Source organism: Hippocampus bargibanti, linkage group LG17 (assembly GCF_051943395.1).
Source record: "Hippocampus bargibanti isolate YZ-2025 linkage group LG17, ASM5194339v1, whole genome shotgun sequence".
NCBI classification, from domain to species: domain Eukaryota; kingdom Metazoa; phylum Chordata; class Actinopteri; order Syngnathiformes; family Syngnathidae; genus Hippocampus; species Hippocampus bargibanti.
In genome coordinates, this window is record NC_142750.1 from 1,098,088 (window position 1) to 1,118,890 (window position 20,803).

Consider the following 20,803-nt stretch of genomic DNA (forward strand, 5'->3'; position numbering starts at 1 on the left):
ATCTTCTTTCATCAGAAAAAAATAGTTAATTCTTAAGGTAAATGGTTCTGGAGTTATGTGAGCTTCAAATGGGGGCAGATGTACAGAATAAAAAATATCCATATTGGCTTATATAGCGCTTTAGCAACAGCTGAAACTGGAACAAGGTACTAACATGGACAAAAGGGGAAACGCTGCCCCCTTGTGGAAAAGAAAAAAACATTGCGAGCAGTCTGGCCAGTGCTTTATCGGCTCCCAAGCATGAAAAAAAAACCACATTCAGGAATGGCGCTCTATGTCATATCTTCAATTGCCGAATAAATTTGTGAATGGCAGTGAATGAGTTAAAATGATCATCTCATCACTTAGATGATTGACCTTTGACATTTCAATATTTGACGTGGACACATTCGCACGTGTTGTTTCTCATCGTCCGGCTGTCAAGAGGCCGAGTGGGTCGTTGGAAGGGCTCGGCGGCTTCGCCATGGAGATTGGAGTGCGCGCTAAACCCGACTGGCCGACAAGCTTTATTAATCACTCGAGAGCGATGACGCACAAATGCTGTGCAAACAACCTTTAGGGAGGCGACTCCTAAATGATTGTTTTCGAGGGCAAATAAATCCAGAGTGAAGTCGTATAGCTTGTCACCCCCATCGGGATGCGTGTAAACTCTTTCGTATACACCAAATCCAGCAGACTTTTAAACAGCTTCTTCCCCCAAGCCATTAACTCTTTAAGGCTTAGAAAATTAGAAAGTAGAAAATTATGTTTTATGGGGACCTGGGAACGGATTATTCTCATTTTAATGGTTTCTTATGGGAAATTAATGTTTGGGATACACACTTTTCGCCTTACACACTCTGTCTGGTAAAACAATTAAGTTCGTAAGCCAAGGTATGTATCACTGTATAGTACGACTGATGTTTCGTATAATGACGACTAAAAACAAAAAAGTGAAATATACAAAACGGGTTGACTTTAATTTCCAAAAAAAAACGTGCAATTCAAGCCACGCACACAAAAAAATGGCATGAAAAAGTGACATTAAAGGCGGTACAAAATATGCTTCGGCACATCCGTCGTGCGTAGCTTCGCGTTGGTGGTTAAAAAATTCATCAATGCACGATGATACATCTCCAAAAAAATTGTTTTAAATCTTACCTTCATGTAAATAGACATGCACTGGTGCTTTATACGCCCCCAAAAAATAATACAAATACGAATATCCACTGCACTGCAAATATACAATATAATATATAACCGCGTAATAAATAAACATGCGATGAACAGTCCTCCTTCCAAATCTCTTAAACATAAATCCTCCTCGAGACATGCAAAAAAAGGTGCTAATCAATCACCTGATCGCTTCCGAGAAGGATCAGAAATGATTATTATTTTTTTGGATTCCATCCGCTAGCTTGAACGTCACGGCCGCTAGCAAGGAAATGCGAGGCTCTACTGAGCCGGCGCGTTTTTGTTCTTCTTGTTCAGGACTTTGCGAAGGCTTTCGGGCATGAGGTATGGCCTCTCGGGACTGCCGTCGTTCCTCTCAAGATCCTCCACTAAAGAGAAAGAGGGAGGAAGCGTTAAAAACAAGTGAACTTTGACCTCATTAGCATCGTTTAGCTTCAAGATAATAAACGTCTGAGTCTACCTCAAAGGATGACATTTGAACTTCGAATAGGGAATCTTGTTTCCATGAGTTGCGCTTTATTATATCAAGTACATTGGCAAACAGGTCAAAGGTCAGGAGGCGTCGGCGTTCAAACTAGCTCGACTCGCAGGAAAAAAGGCAAAAATCGCACAAGGAAAATCGAGCTTGTCGGTCAAGGGTGTCAAAGTTGTTGTTTTTTTTTTTGCGTGGGCTACGTTGTCGTTTACGATGTCCACTTTTCAAATTTGAAGTCAAGAAATTAGAACTAGTGTTGTGGTTTACATGCGAGAATTTGAAATTTTGGTTCAAGTATCGTAAAAGTTTGATTTGCTTTCCGGGCCGAATAAAATGATGTGGCGGGCCAGATTGGGCCCCCGGGCCTTGAAATTGACACCTGCAATGTAAGGGATGAGCTAGCTAGCTCAATCGCTCGCTCTATCGCTCGCTAGCTCAATCGCTCGCTCGCTAGCTCAATCGCTCGCTAGCTAGCTCAATCGCTCGCTCAACCGCTAGCTAGTTCGCTCAATCGCTAGCTAGTTCGCTCAATCGCTATCGAGCTAGCTAGCATGGAATGCTAGCTAGCATGGAATGCTAGTGAGCATGGAATGAGCATGTAATTTCACAAGTTTGATTTGCTGTCGCGGGCCGAATAAGATGACGTGGCGTACCAGATTTGGCCCCCGGGCCTTAACTTTGACACCCGTGTCCTAGCTCATTCAATCCATTTTCCAGTTTCAAACGCTCCTTTTTTTAACAATTTACGATGCATTCAGATGATCAATCAATTAGGAAAGTAGGCACATAAGTGGTGTCAATCCAATGGTGACTTGCCGGCAGCGCAAATACACATTTCGCTTGGCGCCGTTTGGAGACGCGTGGACAAGTGCCGGCGTACGGCTGTCTTAAGATGACTTTTAACTTCCCGGTTTTGGATACTTGCCACTTCCCGAACATGCCTGCGAGAGGTAACTCTAAAAAATAATAATAATAATAATAAAAAAAAAAGTCCATCTTTTTTGTTTCCGATTGCAAGCTAAGCGTCTTGATCAGAACTCCTGTCTATGAACGACGCGGCTTCTTCCTGAACGTTTTTCTCTCCAATGAATTCTTCATCCGGAAGCGGAGCACAAGATGGCGGCCCCTCCGCCGCCATGTTCTTCCAGAGAATCTCACGTAGACTCGCGGACATGAAATAAGGCCTCACGGTGGAACCGTCGTTGCGCTCCAGGTCTTCGCCTTCATTTCGCGTTTCAACGTGTGCCAATGTGTTTATGAATGGGTGAGGGAGGCGTGAGGCAAGTCAAGGTGAGAGGAAAAGGGGTTAACAATTTGGGAAACAGGAAGGGCAAGGAAGGGGGTGCGTTGAGGGGAAGAGACAAAAAGAGAAAGTCAAAAAGCAGGCAAGCAAGCAAAAAAGTCACCACAAACCGCTTGTACGGATTTTTTGTGTTTGTTTTTAGGAGAAGAAAACTTAGTAAGCCGCAGACTGAAATGCTACTTTCATTCATGTTCTTGTTTTTAAAGACACCCATTGCTTGTAAATTCCATTCAATCTCAGTTATCTAGCTAGCTAACCAGCTATCTATTAGCTGTCTAGCTATCTAGTTAGCTATTTGGCGAGCTATCTAGCTATCTAACTAGCTATATAATAGCTACAAATGTTAAGTTATATAGGAAGAGTCTTTTGTCATGACTTTATGTTACTTCCGGGTTGAGCGAACGCTGGCGCGTGTGGCTGCCGCTGCTCGCCCGCAGAAAAAAAATATCCCGTGACTGTAAAGTGTCCTTGAGAGTTTTGAAAAGCGCTTAGAAATGAAATGTATTATTATTATTATTATTATCGTCTAGCTAGCTGTTGGCTATCTAGCTAGCTGTTGCTATCTAGCGGCTATTAGCTAGCATTCTATCTATTTGAGTTACTTCCAGGTTGAGTCAAGGCTGGCGCGTGTGGCTGCCGCTTCTCACCCACAGAAAAAAACTGACCCTGTGACTGTAAAGTGACTTTGAGAGTTTTGGAAAGGCGCTTCGAAATTAAATGTATTATTGTTATTATTATGATTATTATTATAGTACATGCAGAGAGCCCCCACACCAAAAGCAAAGCGATAGCTCCAGGACGCCAAGTTCCCGCTCAAGTCAAGTCAAACGACCGCAAATCCTTTTTTTTTTTCAAGACAGTCGTTGGCAAAAAAATGTTTTTGGGGGGATGCAGAGTGGAGATTGTACTCACAGAAGCACAGGAAAAGTGTATCCACGCACATAGCGTACACGCTGAAGAAGCCGTGAGCGATGAGATAGGAACCAACTACCACCGTCTAGTCAGGACAAAAACAAAAAAATTAGTTATGATGAAAAAATAAATAAAAATAACTAAGAACAGGGTTGGACTCCAAGATGGCGCCGCCTTTACAGCAGCTCCTGTATTTTGTTTTTTGCTGCTGTGAAATGTACATTTCTCCACCGTGAGACAAATAAAGGCTCATCTGTATCTAATGCCAGTATTAAATGATATTTCGAAGACTAGCGACTCACCAGGATGGGCACCCAGTAGTAGTGAAGATGTGGGGCGGTGTCCTCAAAGGCCTTCACTCTTCCAGAGAAGAAGAAAAACGCAAAGACACCTGAAGAAGGAGACAAGGACGTTTACTGCCAGACGATGTGCAAAAATGTGTCCACTCCAAGTGCCATGGTTTTTGGCATTGTCGCTTGAATTCCAGGACCCATAGAATATTTAGTTTTAGGACTACATCAACATTCAATACAGCGTTACAAACCTTAGATGCTCTTCTTTAATCAGAAAAAAAAGAGTTAATTCCTAAGTTATGTGGGTCTGGAGTTATTTGAGCATGAAATAGGGGCAAATGTCCAAAACACAATACATACATATGGATTTATATAGTGCTTTAACAACAGCAGAAAGTGTAACAAAGCGCTAACATGGACAAAGGGGAAATGCTGCCCCTTGTGGAAAAAAAACATTGCCAGCAGCCATGGTCAGCACTTTATCGACACCCAAGTGTGAATTAACAAAACCCAATCAAATTTGTCATTGTCTTTTCTCAGAGATCCAACTCGATGTTTTGCAATCGGCGGCCATCTTTTCCATGAGGTCAAAGGTCTCAGGGAAAATTTCCAATCAAGCGTGACGAGCAAAGATGACAAACACTCACCCACAAGTCCGACGATGAGCAGTTTGCCCAAAAACAACAGGAAATCTGTCACTTTGTCCAGCACCGCCACCCTGAGAAATAAAGTTTTGAAGTTTTAGAATCACGTACTCCATTTAAAGATGCTTTTTCAATCGAAAAAATTATAATTAGGAACCTTATCATGTTCCTCATAAGCAGGAAGAAGGCATCTCTGGCGGAGGTGCAAAAGTTTTTGCCATATATCGCCACCTAGCGGCCAAAAGTGAAAAAAAACATGTTTTTATTATTCAAACGTCAGTTATAATAATCATCATCATCATCATCATAAGAAGAAGAAAAACAATACATTTCATTGATAAGTGCCTTTCAAAACTATCAAGGTCACTTCACAGTCACAGGATATTTTTCTCTGTGGGTGAGCAGCGGCAGCCACACGCACCAGCGTTCACTCAACCTGGAAGTAACTCAAATAGATGGAAGGTTAGCTAGCTAGCTAATAGATAACTGATCGATAGCTAAGATAGTTAGATAGCTAGCTAGATAGCAAATAGATAGCTACATGATATACAGTTTTACTCCAACAGGTACGTAGCCAGCTAGATAGTGTTGTATGAATGAAAAGGTAGCTAGCTAATAGATAGCTAATAGACAGCCAGCTAGCTAAGAGATAGTAACAGCTATATAGCTAGCTAGCTGGCTATCTACTAGCCATCTATCCATCTAGCTAGCTAGCTATTAGCTAGCTATCGATGAACTGAGCTGGAAAAGTGATCAAAGCTAAATATGGTGGGCTCATTTCTCAGCCCTGTGGGACCCCCGCCAAAATGCATTGGCACAACCAAAGCTTGGAATTGAAGCGGATACTAACGCAGACAAGTCCCTCACCATAATGTAAGCGTTTCTGTTGATGAACTTGATGCATTTCTCCAAGCACCAAAAGCAGCATTTCAGGCAGCACATGAGGAATCGGGTACACTTATTATGGGCTCCTGCAAAGAAAAATAATACATAATAATAATGATCATACATTTCATTTACAGATCTTCCCCGACTTACAAACGAGATACGTTCCAAATGGTCGTTTGTAAGGTGAATTTGTTCGTAAGTTGCTTCAGTGCTATATTTTGGATGGAATGTATTTTTAAGGCTTATATAAGTATGTTTAAAGGACAACCGACGTCTCCGGACAAGTTGTGTCCATAATTTGTAAAATGGCTTCAAATGACTTCTACTGGGCGTATTTTACAAAGATTCCACCGCATATAGCTATATTTTACGTTTTAAGACTCACGCTGAATATTCAGGAAGTCTTGTTTTTGAGTTGGTGACGAGTCCGTACGTGACGTCACTAAAGGAACGCCCCCTGACCGAAAAAAAAGACACATTGTAGCAGTCCTTCCATCACGTCAATGTATTTTGCAGTATTGTTTGGTCTGAAAACCTTGTGTTGCACCCAAAAGCCGCCAGAAGAGGGTGTCCAAGCTCCATAGAAGGAATTTATCAGCCTGTGGAAACGGAGGTGGCCACCGGAGGTCGCCATTTTATGTCTTTTTTTTGTGTCTTTTCTGGTGATCGTTTCTCCCCAATGTTGCCTCAAAATGGCACAGATAAATTCTTTAATCAATTGCAAACATGTATGCTTTCCTCCTCAGAACTATTTGAATCATATTCATAACTGGATGTGTAACAAGAAAGCATATTCTCCGAATCTGAAGCCATTGTTTTGATTCTCCAGGAATGCAAGACGTGTTGGCGTGACGTCACGAACTGGGGGCGGGACCTTCCTAAACATGAAGTACTTTTTAGACGCTTGAAGTCATTTTGATTGGTGTTTTGCATTTGACTAAAAATATCATACTGCGTGTTTTGGGTATTTTAGATGCTATCAAACGTTTTTCTGATGTCAGTTAAAAAACAAAAAAGTGACGTCGGTTGTCCTTTAATAAGTGACTTGTATTGGTTTGCACTGAAAAATAAAAACAAGAGGTCAAATGTCCCAAGAGGAACGTGCAATGCATCCTTTTTCTTGGACAGTGCCAAAATCAATATGATGCACATAAAAAAGTGCCACATAACACGAAAACGTCTCCAAAAAGAGAGCGACTAACCTTTTAGTTTATGGTCCAAATACTCGAGCAGAACTCGAATGATCTGAATGATTGAAAGGATGAGGGAGCCGAACGCCAAAGTTCCCGTGTGATACCTAAAACGCTCAAAAAAGTCATTCATGGTCATAAGCATAAATGAAATGTATGATTATTATTATTATTATTATTATTATTATTATTATTATTATTAGCTGTCTATTGGCTAGCTATCTGTTGGGTATCTAATAGCTAGCTGGCTCACTTTCTATCTATTTGAGTTACTTCTGGGTTGAGTGAACGCTGGCGCGTGTGGCTGCCGCTGCTCACCCACAGAAAAAAACTGATCCAGTGACTGTAAAGTGACCTTGAGAGTTTTGAAAGGTGCTAACAAATCAAATGGATTATTATTATTATAATTAAAAATAAACACGCATACCTGAGCGACCTCCCAAGAGATGAAAATATGGGGAAGGAAGGCATGTCGTCCGGTTTGACAAAAGCCCAGTAGTACGAAGCAAAGGCCCCCGCCAAAGTCATCTGGCCCAACGCCGTGACAAAGTTGGCGCACCAAAAGAAGAGAAAGACGTTGTAGAACTGCAATCCAATCAGATATTTGTGGTAAACCGTCTCTCCCCCGTAGAAGGCGAAAAGGCACTCCGAGTCCGGGCACTGCGCCTTCATGGATGTGCTCGTGTAGTTCTGCGTGCGCACACACACAAACATGCGGATCGTCAAAAAAAAGACAAAAATAACAAAAGAAGAAAAGAATAACCCCTTCCCACCCCCCCAAAAAATAAAATATATGGATTATATATAATATATAAATCTATAGGAAATATATATATATACAGTAAAGTCTCGTTATATCGATATCGGATATATCAATAGTCCCGGTTATATCGATACTATTTCTATGCACGCACGGAGAAAATTACATGCAAACAGGGTCGGATATATCGATAGTCCCGTTTATATCGATATTTTTTCGGACTCCCTTGAATATCGATATAACGAGACTTTACTGTATTTAAAAATCAATCTGTATATATAATATATAAAATGCATATATCAAAAATATAGATTATAACATATATAACAAAGAATATAAAATTACATATAAATGGAATACATATAACAATACAGATTAAATATATAAAAATATTTGATATATTCTATATATAAAAAAATATGATGGAATACACACACACACATATATATATATATATATATATATATATATAACAATGTATACGAAATAAATATATGTATACATATATAGAGAGAGATTCTGTATAATATAAATAATTATATATATATGTGGATATGTAATGTAGTACATATATGTCAATATATAACAATATATATGAAATATATAGATATATCTATTTCAAAATCAATAGATACTGCATATATATCTAAAAGGCATATATATATATATATATATATATATATACATACAGTAAAGTCTCGTTATATCGATATTCTCGGGAGTGGGAAAAAATATCGATATAACCGGACTATCGATATATCCGATCCTGCGGGCATGTAATTTTCTCCTTGAGTTCATAGAAATAGTATCGTAATAAGCAGTACTATAGATATATCCGATATCGATATAACGAGACTTTACTACATACAGTAAAGTCTCGTTATATCGATATTCAAGGGAGTCCGAAAAAATATCGATATAACCTGGACTGTCGATATATCCGATATCGATATAACGAGACTTTACTGTGTGTGTGTATATATATATATATATATATATATATATATATATATATATATATATATATATATATATATACACACACACACACACACACACACACATACATACATATATACACACATGGACATATATACATACATATACACATACTACTACACATATACATACACATCTATACAGATACATATACACACACATATATATATACATATATATTAGATAGAGGAACCTAGAATATTATATAGGAATATTAGATAAAGTGGCTTTAAAAAACGACATCAAAAGAATAATCACACTCACAGCCGGATCGCATGTTTTCCTGGAGTGCTCACACGCCGTGTCGTTGAACACTTTGTAGACGGGTTCATTTGAAGTGGACAGGAAACCGAACAGTGACGTCAAGGACAACCACGACGGCTGCGCATGATGTTCTTGGCCGCGTTAGGCTAATGGAGGAGCAAGAGGAGGGCGGGGCTAAAAAAACAACAACTAAAGGATACACAGCGGTTGTGGCCCAGTAGGCAATGACGATGGCCAGCAGCAGAAAAGTGAAGAGCGGGTAAAGGAGAGAACACATCACATGTCCGATGGCCCTGCCAACACGACAACAACGTCTAAACGACTAAAACTCATCTCGGGCGACATGAAGATGGCTTGCAGTTGCAAAGACGTCACACGTACTTGCTAGCTTCTTTGATGAGCGCGATGGCAATTAAAATCCTTTTCCTCAGGAAAATCAGAAGAAGGATGATGATCACTTCCACGATGGACAGAATGATCACTGAAAGGAAGGAGAAGAAGAAGAGCAACGGCGGGATTAAACGTTTGGGAGTAACACAACTAAAAAGAGACGTGATTGAGCCTTTTGGCCTGAGGATAAAGAATATACGCATGGGGTTTATTGGGATATCGCTCTGCGGTTGCTGTTCCCATAGTCATTGAGGGTGGCTATCTGGCTAGCAGTCTGGCTATCTAGCTAGCTATCTATTAGCTATGTATTAGCTAGCTAGCTTTCTATCTATTCAAGTTACTTCCGAGTTGAGTGAACGCTGGCGCGTGTGGCTGCCGCTGCTCACCCGCACAAAAACAGCTAACAGTGACCGTTAAGTGACCTTGAGAGTTTTGAAAGGCACTCAAAAATTATTATAAAGGATACCCATGGGCTCGGACCATTTCTGTACGTAGGTAGCGCCCGCTAGCGATAGCTTACGGAGCGTCGCTAACCAAACTGGAAAGGTTTTCGATCCGCACTTGACGCTGAACTTACTGAAAGCCAACCAGGTCTGGCGGATCTGAAGGTAGACGGTGAAATCCGTCTGAAAGCCGAGATCCTGCAAGGTCACGTCAGCGCCGGGCGTGCCCTTGAGGGCGGCGTATTCCATGTAGCAATGGAAGATGCCTACAAAAAAAAAAAAAAAAACATGCGGACGCCATTTTGAAGAGCTTTTGCTAAACAAACACCTTGATTTTAAGTCTTACCGTATCCGATCACGATGATCACCAAGGCGACCATGATCCAGACCATGATCCCCGCCAGGAAGCGCAGGAGGACGATGAAGACCAAGCTGAGGACCGTGGCGAGAACCAAACCACTGGAGAAAAAGAGAAAATGACGATGTTGAGCAGGGAAAGAAACAAAGGCAACAATGTGGAGCTTGCATGTTTTTCAAAATGGCGCCTTACATCAGGATCCAGTACCAAGACTGCGTGTAATCCTCAAAGATTTTCATCACCACCTGGCGAGCTTCGATAGCCACAGTCGCGTTCCTGTAGGGGGGTGCATCAATTAACTCTTTGACTGACAGACGACGTGCAAAAATGTGCCAGGGTTTTTGTCATTCTCACTCAAATTGCAGATTATAGAGTTTTAGGACGCCAAAAACATTCAATTTAACACACAGAAATCTAGCTAGCTAGCTATCTAGATAGCTGGATAATTATCTAGATGGCTAGCTATTAGTTGTATATTAGCTATCTTTCGATCTCTTAGCTAGATAGCTAGCTTTCTATCTATTTGAGTTACTTCCGGGTTGAGTGAACGCTGCCGTGTGTGGCTGCCGCTGCTCACCCACAGAAAAACTTATCCCGCAACTGTAAAGTGACCTTGAGAGTTTTGAAAGACGCTTATATATGAAATGTATTATTATTATTATTATTATTGATATAGCGCTTTAACAACAGCTGAAGCTGTAACAAAGCGCTAACATGGACAAAAGACAAATGCTGCCCCCCTCGTGGAAGGGAAAAACAGAGGTCTGACCAGCACTTTATCGGCAAAACATGTAACAAATATTTCTGGAAAACATGGCGACTGAGCCGATTCTCCAGCACTCACTTGACTCCGTCGACGAGATCTTTGGCGTCTCTCATCTTTCCCGTTCCATCATCAAAGTGAGAGCTGTTGCCGACCGTTATCATGCCTCCTTTTTGACCCAAAGCTGGGAAGCACCGACGGGTGACTGGCAGGAAAATTGAACAAAGGGGTCGTGAATAAATTACCGTATTTTATTATTATTATTAGTATAGTATTAGTATAGGCGCACCCCCAATGAATGGTGCATTTTCACATTTTTCCATAAGGCGCACCGGACTATACTGCGTACTCCCAATAAAGTTTTCCAAATATCATATAGAAATATATATATCTATATTGTATTTTCTGGACTATAATGCGCATCGTAGTATAAGGCGCACCCCCAATGAATGGTGTATTTTCATTTTTTCCCATTTAGTAGGTCCACCAGACGATACCGCGCACCAATAAACGAAAAATATTTTCCAAATATAATAGACATTTATATACCATATTCACCACTGTATAAGGCAATGGTGTAGTTTCAAACTTTTTTTCCATACATACGACGCACCGGACTATACAGCGCACCGCTAATGAATGCAAAATGGTTTTCTAAATATAATATAGAAGTATATACCATATGTTCTGATGTATAAGGCGCACCAAAGTATAAGGTGCGCCCCCAATGAATGGTGTAGTTTCAAACTTTTTACATATAAGAAGGCACACCGTACGAGACCGCGCACCCCCAATAAATGCAAAGTTTTCCAAATACAATATAGAAATATATACCGTATTTTCCGGAGTATTAGGCACATCGTAGTGTAAGGCGCACCCCCTATGAAAGGTGTATTTTCACATTTATAAGGTGCACCAGACGATGGGGTGGGGGGTATCCACTTCGAGATTTTTGATATGCTTATGAGAAAATAGACAATAAAAAAATATGCTGGTGAAAATTTGCCACAGAGTGAACTCACAAGGCTTGCTGGGGGTCAACATGGCGGGACAGAGGCCTAACTTGAGGATTTCCGTGACAGGCTGAAACAAGGTTCAAAATGGGTCAAACGGGGCGCGAGAGAAACAAAGGTGGTCGCCGAGTAACATTTGCAAAAGCCCCACCCTGGACTTGCTCACGCCTTCTTTGCAGAAAGACTTGTAGTAGTCAAAGTCTTGCGTGTTACTGTGCGCTTTGATCAAGGTCATGAACTTCTCGGGACATTTCTCCACGCACATCTGCATGAACGCAAAGAAGAACGGCGGCCACGTTGAGTGGAAACGCACCCCAAGGGGGCTCAAAAGTAGTCGGTGAAAAGGACGTGTTTATGGCGTGCGTTAAAGGTTGCGTGATGGCGCCGCTCCCGTTTAAGAAACTAACCTGAGTGGTGGGACACTGGAACTCCAGCAGCACCATGGGGCTGGCGCACTTCATAATGTTGAAGTAGAACAACATTGGCTTCTTCCTGAGAATCGCAAAAGAAAAAATGGAAATTAATTATCAAAAATGTTGTTTCATCAAACATTTTTAGACACGGCAAAGCTATAAAAAGAAATGATATGATCTGCGGTCCCATTCCTCCGAATGAAGCAACCAATTGGAGCCATTTTGTGCCATCTTGTAGGTTGGCAGCCATTTTGGGGCATCTTTTGGGTTGGCGGCCATTTTGAGGGTTGACAGCCATTTTGTCATGGTTGCTTTGGGTCAAAGGTCAGGACCAGTCGCCGCTCACCGAGTTTCTTAATGTGGTCATGTGACATTTGCAAGCTGAGCCATGATTGGTCGTTGCCTGAGCTTAGCATAGCCACCTTATGTAGAATAAATAATAATAATAATAATACAGTAAAGTCTCGTTATATCAATAGTCCGGTTATATCGATATTTTTTCCGACTCCCGAGAATATTGTGTAATGAGACTTTACTGTAATCATCATCATCATCATCATCATCATAATACTTTACATTTCCAAGCGCCTTTCAAAACTCTCAAGGTCACTTTAAAGTCACAGGATCAGTTTTTCTGTGGTGAGCAGCGGCAGCCACACGCTAGCTACTATGACGTCAGCTAGCTAGCTAGCTAGGATGATGGGATAGATAGGTCACTAGCTAACCACGATGATGTCAGCGAGCTAGCAAGATAGCTAGATAAGTAGATAGTTAACGACCAACTAGCTAGCGAGCCCACATGAGTAAGTTTGATGCAAGGGGACTCACTCAAGAGGGGTCCCGGCCTGCCCGCAGAACTGTCCCCGGCTGTCCGTGGGATAAATCACCTTCCTGGGGTCACCCTGCGACCAAGCTAAATCGAGAAAATACAATTGGTCACGTGACGCGACATGTTGACGTACGCGCGGCCGACAAAAATCGTCCCTTGTTTCTTACCAAGTATTCCCACTCCAATATAACACAAAATGGCGACAATGAAGAGGATGCAGCACACGATGTCCGTGCAACCCCTGGAGACCAGAAGACATTGAGGAGGATTTAGGATGGAAAGAAAAACAAAAAGTTCATTCAACTTAGGAGGAGGGAAAAAAAAATGGAAGCGTTGACCTCTGACCTTTTCTGGAGCGGGCCTTTGAATGTGGGGTCATACTTGCGGGGCTCGCCTGTGAGACAAAGGGGGACTTTGTTCAATTTCTAAAATAGATTCTCAGATTACAGATTAAGTCACCAAAAACGTTTGACTCAAATTCACAGGCGAAGGAAATAGAACAAATACTTAAATAAATACGACAATAAATCAAAAAATAGATTCAAAATAAATTACAACAAAAATAAAATAAAATGTCAAAAAAGCAATTTAAAGGGGCACAGCAGTCCAGCATTCCTCCCATATTTAATCAAATACAATCAATTTATTAAAGTGTCAAAGCAGTAGCTTCCAGCTTTGCTCCCAAGTTTCCCCACGAGGAGACGCATGCGCCTGGCAACCCGGCAAATTCCTCCTTGGTGACTAACTCGCATGAGCCAAAGCAGAAAAAAAACAATCCATGAATGGGAGATGGGCATTTACTAGAGGATCCTCTTTGTCACTTCTTGGACTGCGCTTCAAATATTTCAATGGAGTTTAATTGTTCATTCAAGACAGAAAGTATAATATTGTAAAACACTAGAAAAAAAAAACACAAAAGTACATTATTGCTTTTGCAAAGAGCTGACATTTGTATTTGGATTGTCTGATCCTGCAATTCAAATTCAATTTTAAACTTCCCATACTCTATATGGACTTTTCCCCAAAAAGGATTTCGCAGCTCGGAATTGAAGCGGATTTACGTGGGACAGGAGATGTGAGACAATCTCTTTTGGTCAACGGATGCTACAGCTTCGTGTTTGCCTTCGACATTTAGCTTGTACCAGTTGCGCATATTTCATCATGACGATCCTGAGCCACTGCTGAAAAGGACGCTTTGATCCTCTCCTCTTTCATCTAGAACTGCTTCATGTCACAAAGAAGGTACAGCAAGTGCTGAAGTATGAATGACTCCGTGTCTTTGTGTTGTCTCATTATTTTGTTATTTTGACTTCAAGATGGCGCCTCGAGAGTGGCTGCCTTTTCAGCAGCTCCTTTATTTTGTTTGGTCTACCTCTTCCTTTCCTTTCCTCCCATAACGTTTCTGCGAAATGTCAATGTCTCCGCTGCGAGACTAATAAACGTGAATCCAATTAAATTTAATAAAAATAACTCTACAATGAGCCACTGAAGGGATGGCCGAGTCGGAGTTATATGCTCCCTCTTACGGGTAGCTGTTAAAAGGCAAGCAGCGGCATTGTGGACCAACGGGAGGCGATTGATGGAGGATTGGCAGACCCCAAGCTGAATTTAACAATGTTTCAATTTAAAAACCACAACCCAGTTCTAAGATAGGACTCTTTGTGGCGAGTTTCAGTTTCACATTCCATAACAGTGGAGGCGGGGTTTTCACAACATGAAGACAAGTGGATTTGGAGTAAGATGGTGAGAGCGGAAAATTACAGAAAATAATATTGGATGGATATCATATAAGAGGACGACGCAGTCGAGACAAGCGACAGCAGCCATTTTCATGTCAATTGCGGATGCTTTTAAGGGGATGAAGGCTAACGGCGCATTTACCAAAGTGGTTGGCTCTGAGAGAAACCACTTCCTGAAACATTACTAGCGCTTGTTGTCGTCGGATGTCGCAGTGTTGCTGACAGAAGATAAGAGAGTAAAAGAAAAGCTATTTTCAGAAAACAGCAAAACCCTTCACTAAATCGCCATGGTGGGATGAGGTTAAATTTGGATCGTTCTTACAACACACTCCTGAGATCGTTACCACACAGGCTTAGTTATGCTGATGAGGTGATACCAGCGCAATATGGGGCAATCAGGCCAGTCGTCAGTGTAGCCTCAGGGAATAGTCCTCTGCTCCCCACAACCTTAGAGCTGGGACCTATCATAGCAGAGGTCTGGCATCGCCACCTCTGGACAGTAGGGATATATATATATATATACACAGGTAACATCCGACTTACGACAGAGTTCCGTTCTGACCAAACGGTCGTAAGTCAAAATGGTTCTAAGTTGAAATCCATTCAAAATGTTGACGAGAGAATCTGAGGCTAAATGACTCACAACCCCTCACCCCCACCTCGTCTTTTGCCATCACACGATCGATTGTTGTGTGAGAGTGAGATGCCGGCTGGCTAGCCAAAATTGTCGTACACATTGGCGGCCTGCTAGCGCGTTGCGGTGCCAGGCATAGAATTACAATTAAAAAAGAAATAGGGTCTGGAGGTTGTAGTCGTAAGTATGGGTGGTCGCAAGTCGAGCCGGTCATAAGTCATAATCATAATACATTTGATTTCTAAAAAAGTCGTATGTAACCTGTATAGGGCAGAGCTACCAGCAAATTTTAATTCGCTGACGAAGCCTCTTAGATAAGAAGCCAAACGTCCGACACCTTCAAAGAAGTACAGATGACGGTTGAAGAAACCTTTACAAAATAAAAGCCAATACTTTACAAAATTCAGAGCGGCCTGATTGGACGCTTTCCGTAGCTAGTTCAAAAGCATGACAAGGAAGAAGAAGAATAGTACAAAGGAAACAAAATGGGGGGGGGAAGGCTCAGTCCTCCTTTTCACACCTGGATAATCAGCGGCAAGGCCGTACACAGAGCGGGCTTGACGTTAGCGCTAATCACCGCGACGCTATTCCTTTTCAAAGAGACAGAGATCAAAAATATGCCGGGAAGCTAAAGCGAAACTTAAACGTAGTTACCGTGCTTTCCGTAATATTGGCCTTCCTCCGCCATCTTTGAAATTCCTTCCCGAAGGTTAATGTTGAAATGTGCAGACAAGCCTTTTTTTTGTGACTTTGCCTTCAAGGACACTGAGACGTCGTTTTCTTTCTTTTTCCACGGATGGATTTCCTTTCACATAAACGTGGGTAGAAACCAGCCAAACCTGTCCTGATGTGTCTGGGCCTTCACAACGCTCCACCTTCAACTCTCGTCGCCCCGCCTTGTTGATCCTAAAACAAGTGTTGTTTTTTTTCTTCCCCCCCAATCAGTGTTTCCACCTGTGGATCTCCTCCCACCTGGAAAATGAAGCCTCTCTATCGCTCCCTCCCTGATTTCTTGCTGTTGGCCTTCAGAGTAGTAATGTGTCATTCGCGAACGAGACGGATCTCTGAAGTGAACAAACAGAGCCGATTCTGAACAAGGAGCCGCAAATGGGAGCTGACTTTTTTCCCTCTATTCCCCGCCCTCAGTCTTCGGTTAATGCCGCACGTGATTGGTCGATATCCGTAGTAGAGAGCTCGATAGTGAATAGATAGCTAGCTGGATAGACTAGCTAGCCAGCCATTATTGGCACCCAAGCAAGAAAAAACAAAACCCGAACAAATTAGGGAATGGCGCTCTCCATCATATTTCCAATTACTGCAGAAATTGGTGAATGGCAGTGAATGAGTTAACATTCGTGTCCAAACATTCCAAATAGAGTGCGGTTGAGTCCATTATCCCAAGGACACAAAACGACCAATGGAGTCCCCGTTTGTCATGGTTTTCCAAAAACATGTGTTTCTAATCACACCGCATCCGCTCAACTTGTCCTTTTTCCATTCGTGCTTTTCTGCACCCGAAAGAGAGAGATGGCCTGCAAAATAAAAACAAATAAACAAAAAAAAACACTCGGACTTAACGGACAACCGACGACACCTTTTTGTTTCCTAACTGACATCAGAAAAACGTTTGATAGCATCTAAAATAGCCAAAAGACGCAGTATGATATTTTTAGTTAAATGCAAAACACCAATAAAAATGACTTCAAGCGTCTAAAAAGTACTTCAAGTTTAGGAAGGTCCCGCCCCCAGTCCGTGACGTCACGCCAAGACGTCTTGCATTGCTGGAGAATCAAAACAATGGCTTCAGATTCGGAGAAGATGCTTTCTTGTTACACATCCAGTTATGAATATGATTCAAATAGTTCTGAAGAGGAAAGCATACATGTTTGCAATCGATTAAATAATTTATTCCGTGCCATTATGAGGCAACATCGGGGGGGAAATGTATCACCAAAAAAAGAGGCAGAAAATGGCAGCCAACTTCCTGTGAGGAATTAAACAGCCCGTTTCCACAGGCTGATAAATTCCTTATATGGAGCTTGGTCGCCCTCTTCTGGCTCTTTTTGGTGCAACAATGACGTTTTCAGACCAAACAAGCACAGCAAAATGCATTGACGTGATGGAAGGACTGCTACAATGTGTCCTTTTTTTTTTCGGTCAGGGGCGTTCCTTCAGTGACGTCACGTACAGACTTGTCACCAATTCAAAAACAAGACTTCCGGAATATTCAGCGCGAGTCTTAAAAGGTAAAATATAGCTATATGCGCTCAGTGAAATCATTGTAAAATACGCTCAGTAGAAGTCATTTGAAGCCATTTTACAAATTATGGACACAACTTGTCCGGAGACGTCGGTTGTCCTTTAAACATATAAGTGACTGAGCCTGGCAGCGAATAATTGACATGCTTAGCCAGGTGGCCAGAAATGTCACATGATCCTGTCTGGGGTTGTTAAGACGAGAACTCAGCGTGTTAAAAGGATCAGTGGGTTCAGAAAAAAAAGAAGCGAAAATAATCAATCCCAAATCAGCTTGAACAAACGACACAAGAAGAAAAGTCCGAAAAAATTTGAACTGTGTTTTAAAGCACGCTTCTAAATATGGCTTCTAATTACAACTCATCTGAAACAGGGCATGGCTGTGGTTTGCGCATGCGTGTTTTTGGATTTTTTTTGTTTTTTACAGTACATGTGAAATTACTCCCTCATGTGAAGCCTGCAGCTCAGAACCAACGAAGAAATTCCAGATTCGTTCAACATTGCGGCTAGTATGTTTAGCAATTTTCCATCTGACAGTAAAAAAAACGTTTGTCACTCTTCTGACCAGAAACAACAAAAGTTATTCCACTCAAACCTCTGAAGCTCTTCAACTAACAATAAATTGGGAGATTCCATTTTGTTTCTGTGTGTGAAACCTTTTCTTCCTTAGTATTTAACCAAAAAAGCATCCCTTTGTCATTCAACATATCTCATGTTGGTGTTAAAGGACAACCGACAGCATTTTTTGGTTTCCTAACTGACATCAGAAAAACGTTTGATCGCATCTAAAATACCCAAAACACACAGGCTGATATTTTTCGTCAAATGTTTTGAAAGGCCGGCTACCTAGCTAGCTATGTGACTGGCTACCTAACTAGCTATCCATTTGCTATCTATTCGCTATCTAACCTGCTAGCTGGCTACCTAGCTATTTGCTATCTATTCGCTAGCGAACTAGCTAGCTAGCTATCTATTAGTTATCTATTAGCTAGCTCGCTAACTTGATCTATTTGAGTTATTCCCGGTTGAGTGAACACTGGCGCGTGTGGCTGCCGCTGCTCACCCACAGAAAAACTGATCCAGTGACTGTACAGTGACCGAGAGTTTTTAAAGGCGCTTACAAATGAAATGTATTATTATTATTGCTTGAAAATGATATGAATAAAAATACAGTCAATGTATTCAGTCATCATAGCGGGCATGCTACATGTTGACTTTCGAAGATGACTCAAAACAATGACATTTTCCCAAGAAATTTGCAGCTCAATCATCCAATGATGTCACTCCCAATGTGTCAGAGAGCACAAATAACACGCATTGGAATCAATGAAACAACCTTGTGTCTTCATTTTAGTCATAAAATAAAACACAAAAACTAATTTGGCCATGTAGAATGCAAAATAACACAAAACAACACGAATCGCTTATTTTTTCTATGGGAGACTATGTGGAGCTACACAACACTGGAACGGAAGGTTTAATTACAACAAAGCAACACAGAAACTGGAACAAAGGCGAAGAAAACAGCTCGCTATGGGGGGAAATACAAGAACATTGTCTTATTTTTTAATAAGCTATGCTACACTCTTTCCAAAGCTGCACGCCAGCTAATTTGCTTGCCAGACCAAATGTGAGGAATGTGGCAGCAACTGGACAAGCAAAAAAAAGGATATTGTTTTTAGGACACCCCAAAAACGAAAAACACACCAGCAGCTCAATATTCTTGCATTTTATATTGAACTGTGCCTATGTTAAAAACTAGTAGCTAAATGGTTGTTGACTATCAATCACCGTGTATGCTGTACAGTATGTACAGCATATCAAGATGGCACGACGAGTGAAAGTGATCCGACATTGCCAGCGAGCTCGTGTAAATAATAATCAAAATCACATGCTAATAAATCCAATGAAAAGCGTACATTTAATGATATTGTTTTTCAAAATAAAGCGATTGAATGTAGTTTGCGGGAGAGCTCGTGTAAAGTCGCGTTCCTGCTGGCAAATGCGGAACATTGAAGCAGCGTATATTAAAAAAAAGAATGAAGTTACCGTATTTGGATTTCTCTTCTAGTTCCATTGTATCGGAATGTTTTTTTTGTTCACACAAAATGGCTCATAGGCGACGATTTGTGTCTATTTCCAGCCTTAGGAGTGGTTATTGTGGCGGACTTGGGTCCATTTGAACGCAGGTTAAACTCCGGTCCAAAAAATCTTGACTGCACGACTACCGCTTCAAAGGGGTATTTTTCCAAGAAGAAACTGGCCAATCAGAACGCAATATAAGATTGATTGGCGTGACGCTCGGCCAATAAGTAACGGGAATGGGGAACCTAGTGTTGTTTTGCTTCTTCTTAACAATACCGTTAAGTGGTAGAAGCAGAAATGGATGGAGCTACTCATCCTCATTCTCGTTCTAAACTAAATAATTCCTATTTGAAATCATCTCAATGGATCAAGGAAAACGGCGTTTGAGCTCCACCAGAAAATATATTTTTTTTAATTTGAGCGGCTTGCAATTCAGATGTAATCTGACACCAACAATGGCCACACCCTCAAAGGGGTGCAGTGCCTTGTATTTTATTGACCCACAAAGAACCAAAGGACCATTAATTATATGTAGAACTATTCATTTGTAATGGAGAAGCGATCTTGGGGTGACTAGTATGTTCAATGAGTCACGACAGCTTGGAGAAGGAGAAGGGTTATTTATGCGGCTGCTCTGTTTCAGCAAATTTGTGACAACCACGGTCAATGCAAAATTGTACATACAGTGTGATGTATCATGAACATCTGGAAATCGATCACTTGTCTTACTGTAAAGTGTCTTTGAGAGCTTTGAAAGGCGCTTAAATGAAATGCATTGTTATTTTTATTAGCAGCGAAGTGGTGAGAAGCCAGGGTGTGTCCCCTTGCTTCCACTAGGGTGGGCTCCAACCCACCCTTGACATGAAAAAAAGGAACAATACAAAAAAAATCAAGGAATGGGCAATTCAGAGAGCAACAGTGACCTTTCAAGTGTTACATTCAAACGTTTTCCACCCCCGGTGTGTAAAACGTCACGTGG

General features: G+C 41.3%; 1 protein-coding gene across 4 annotated transcripts; it reads right to left on the reverse strand.

Moving 5' to 3' along the window:
* Nucleotides 1–933: 933 nt before the first annotated feature.
* On the reverse strand, nucleotides 934–19,962 carry LOC148885104 (choline transporter-like protein 2). 4 transcript variants are annotated; one of them, XM_089018156.1, is made up of 22 exons: nucleotides 19,789–19,960; nucleotides 13,456–13,504; nucleotides 13,278–13,351; nucleotides 13,110–13,194; nucleotides 12,276–12,360; nucleotides 12,020–12,133; nucleotides 11,878–11,938; nucleotides 10,937–11,060; nucleotides 10,285–10,368; nucleotides 10,081–10,193; nucleotides 9,869–10,000; nucleotides 9,283–9,382; nucleotides 9,102–9,194; nucleotides 8,902–8,986; nucleotides 7,306–7,568; nucleotides 6,891–6,985; nucleotides 5,668–5,771; nucleotides 4,958–5,031; nucleotides 4,804–4,874; nucleotides 4,166–4,254; nucleotides 3,864–3,948; nucleotides 934–1,541 (listed from the first exon to the last, which is right to left on the reverse strand). In XM_089018156.1, exons 1-22 carry the CDS (start codon nucleotides 19,814–19,816, stop codon nucleotides 1,435–1,437), a joined length of 2,115 nt encoding a protein of 704 aa, XP_088874282.1. In that variant the 5' UTR covers nucleotides 19,817–19,960; the 3' UTR covers nucleotides 934–1,434. The 4 variants fall into 4 exon arrangements, with proteins under 4 accessions (XP_088874282.1, XP_088874281.1, XP_088874280.1 ...); XM_089018155.1 differs by lacking the exon at nucleotides 19,789–19,960 and adding an exon at nucleotides 16,138–16,337; XM_089018154.1 differs by lacking the exon at nucleotides 934–1,541 and adding an exon at nucleotides 1,668–2,869 and having other exon boundaries at nucleotides 19,789–19,962.
* Nucleotides 19,963–20,803: the final 841 nt, after the last annotated feature.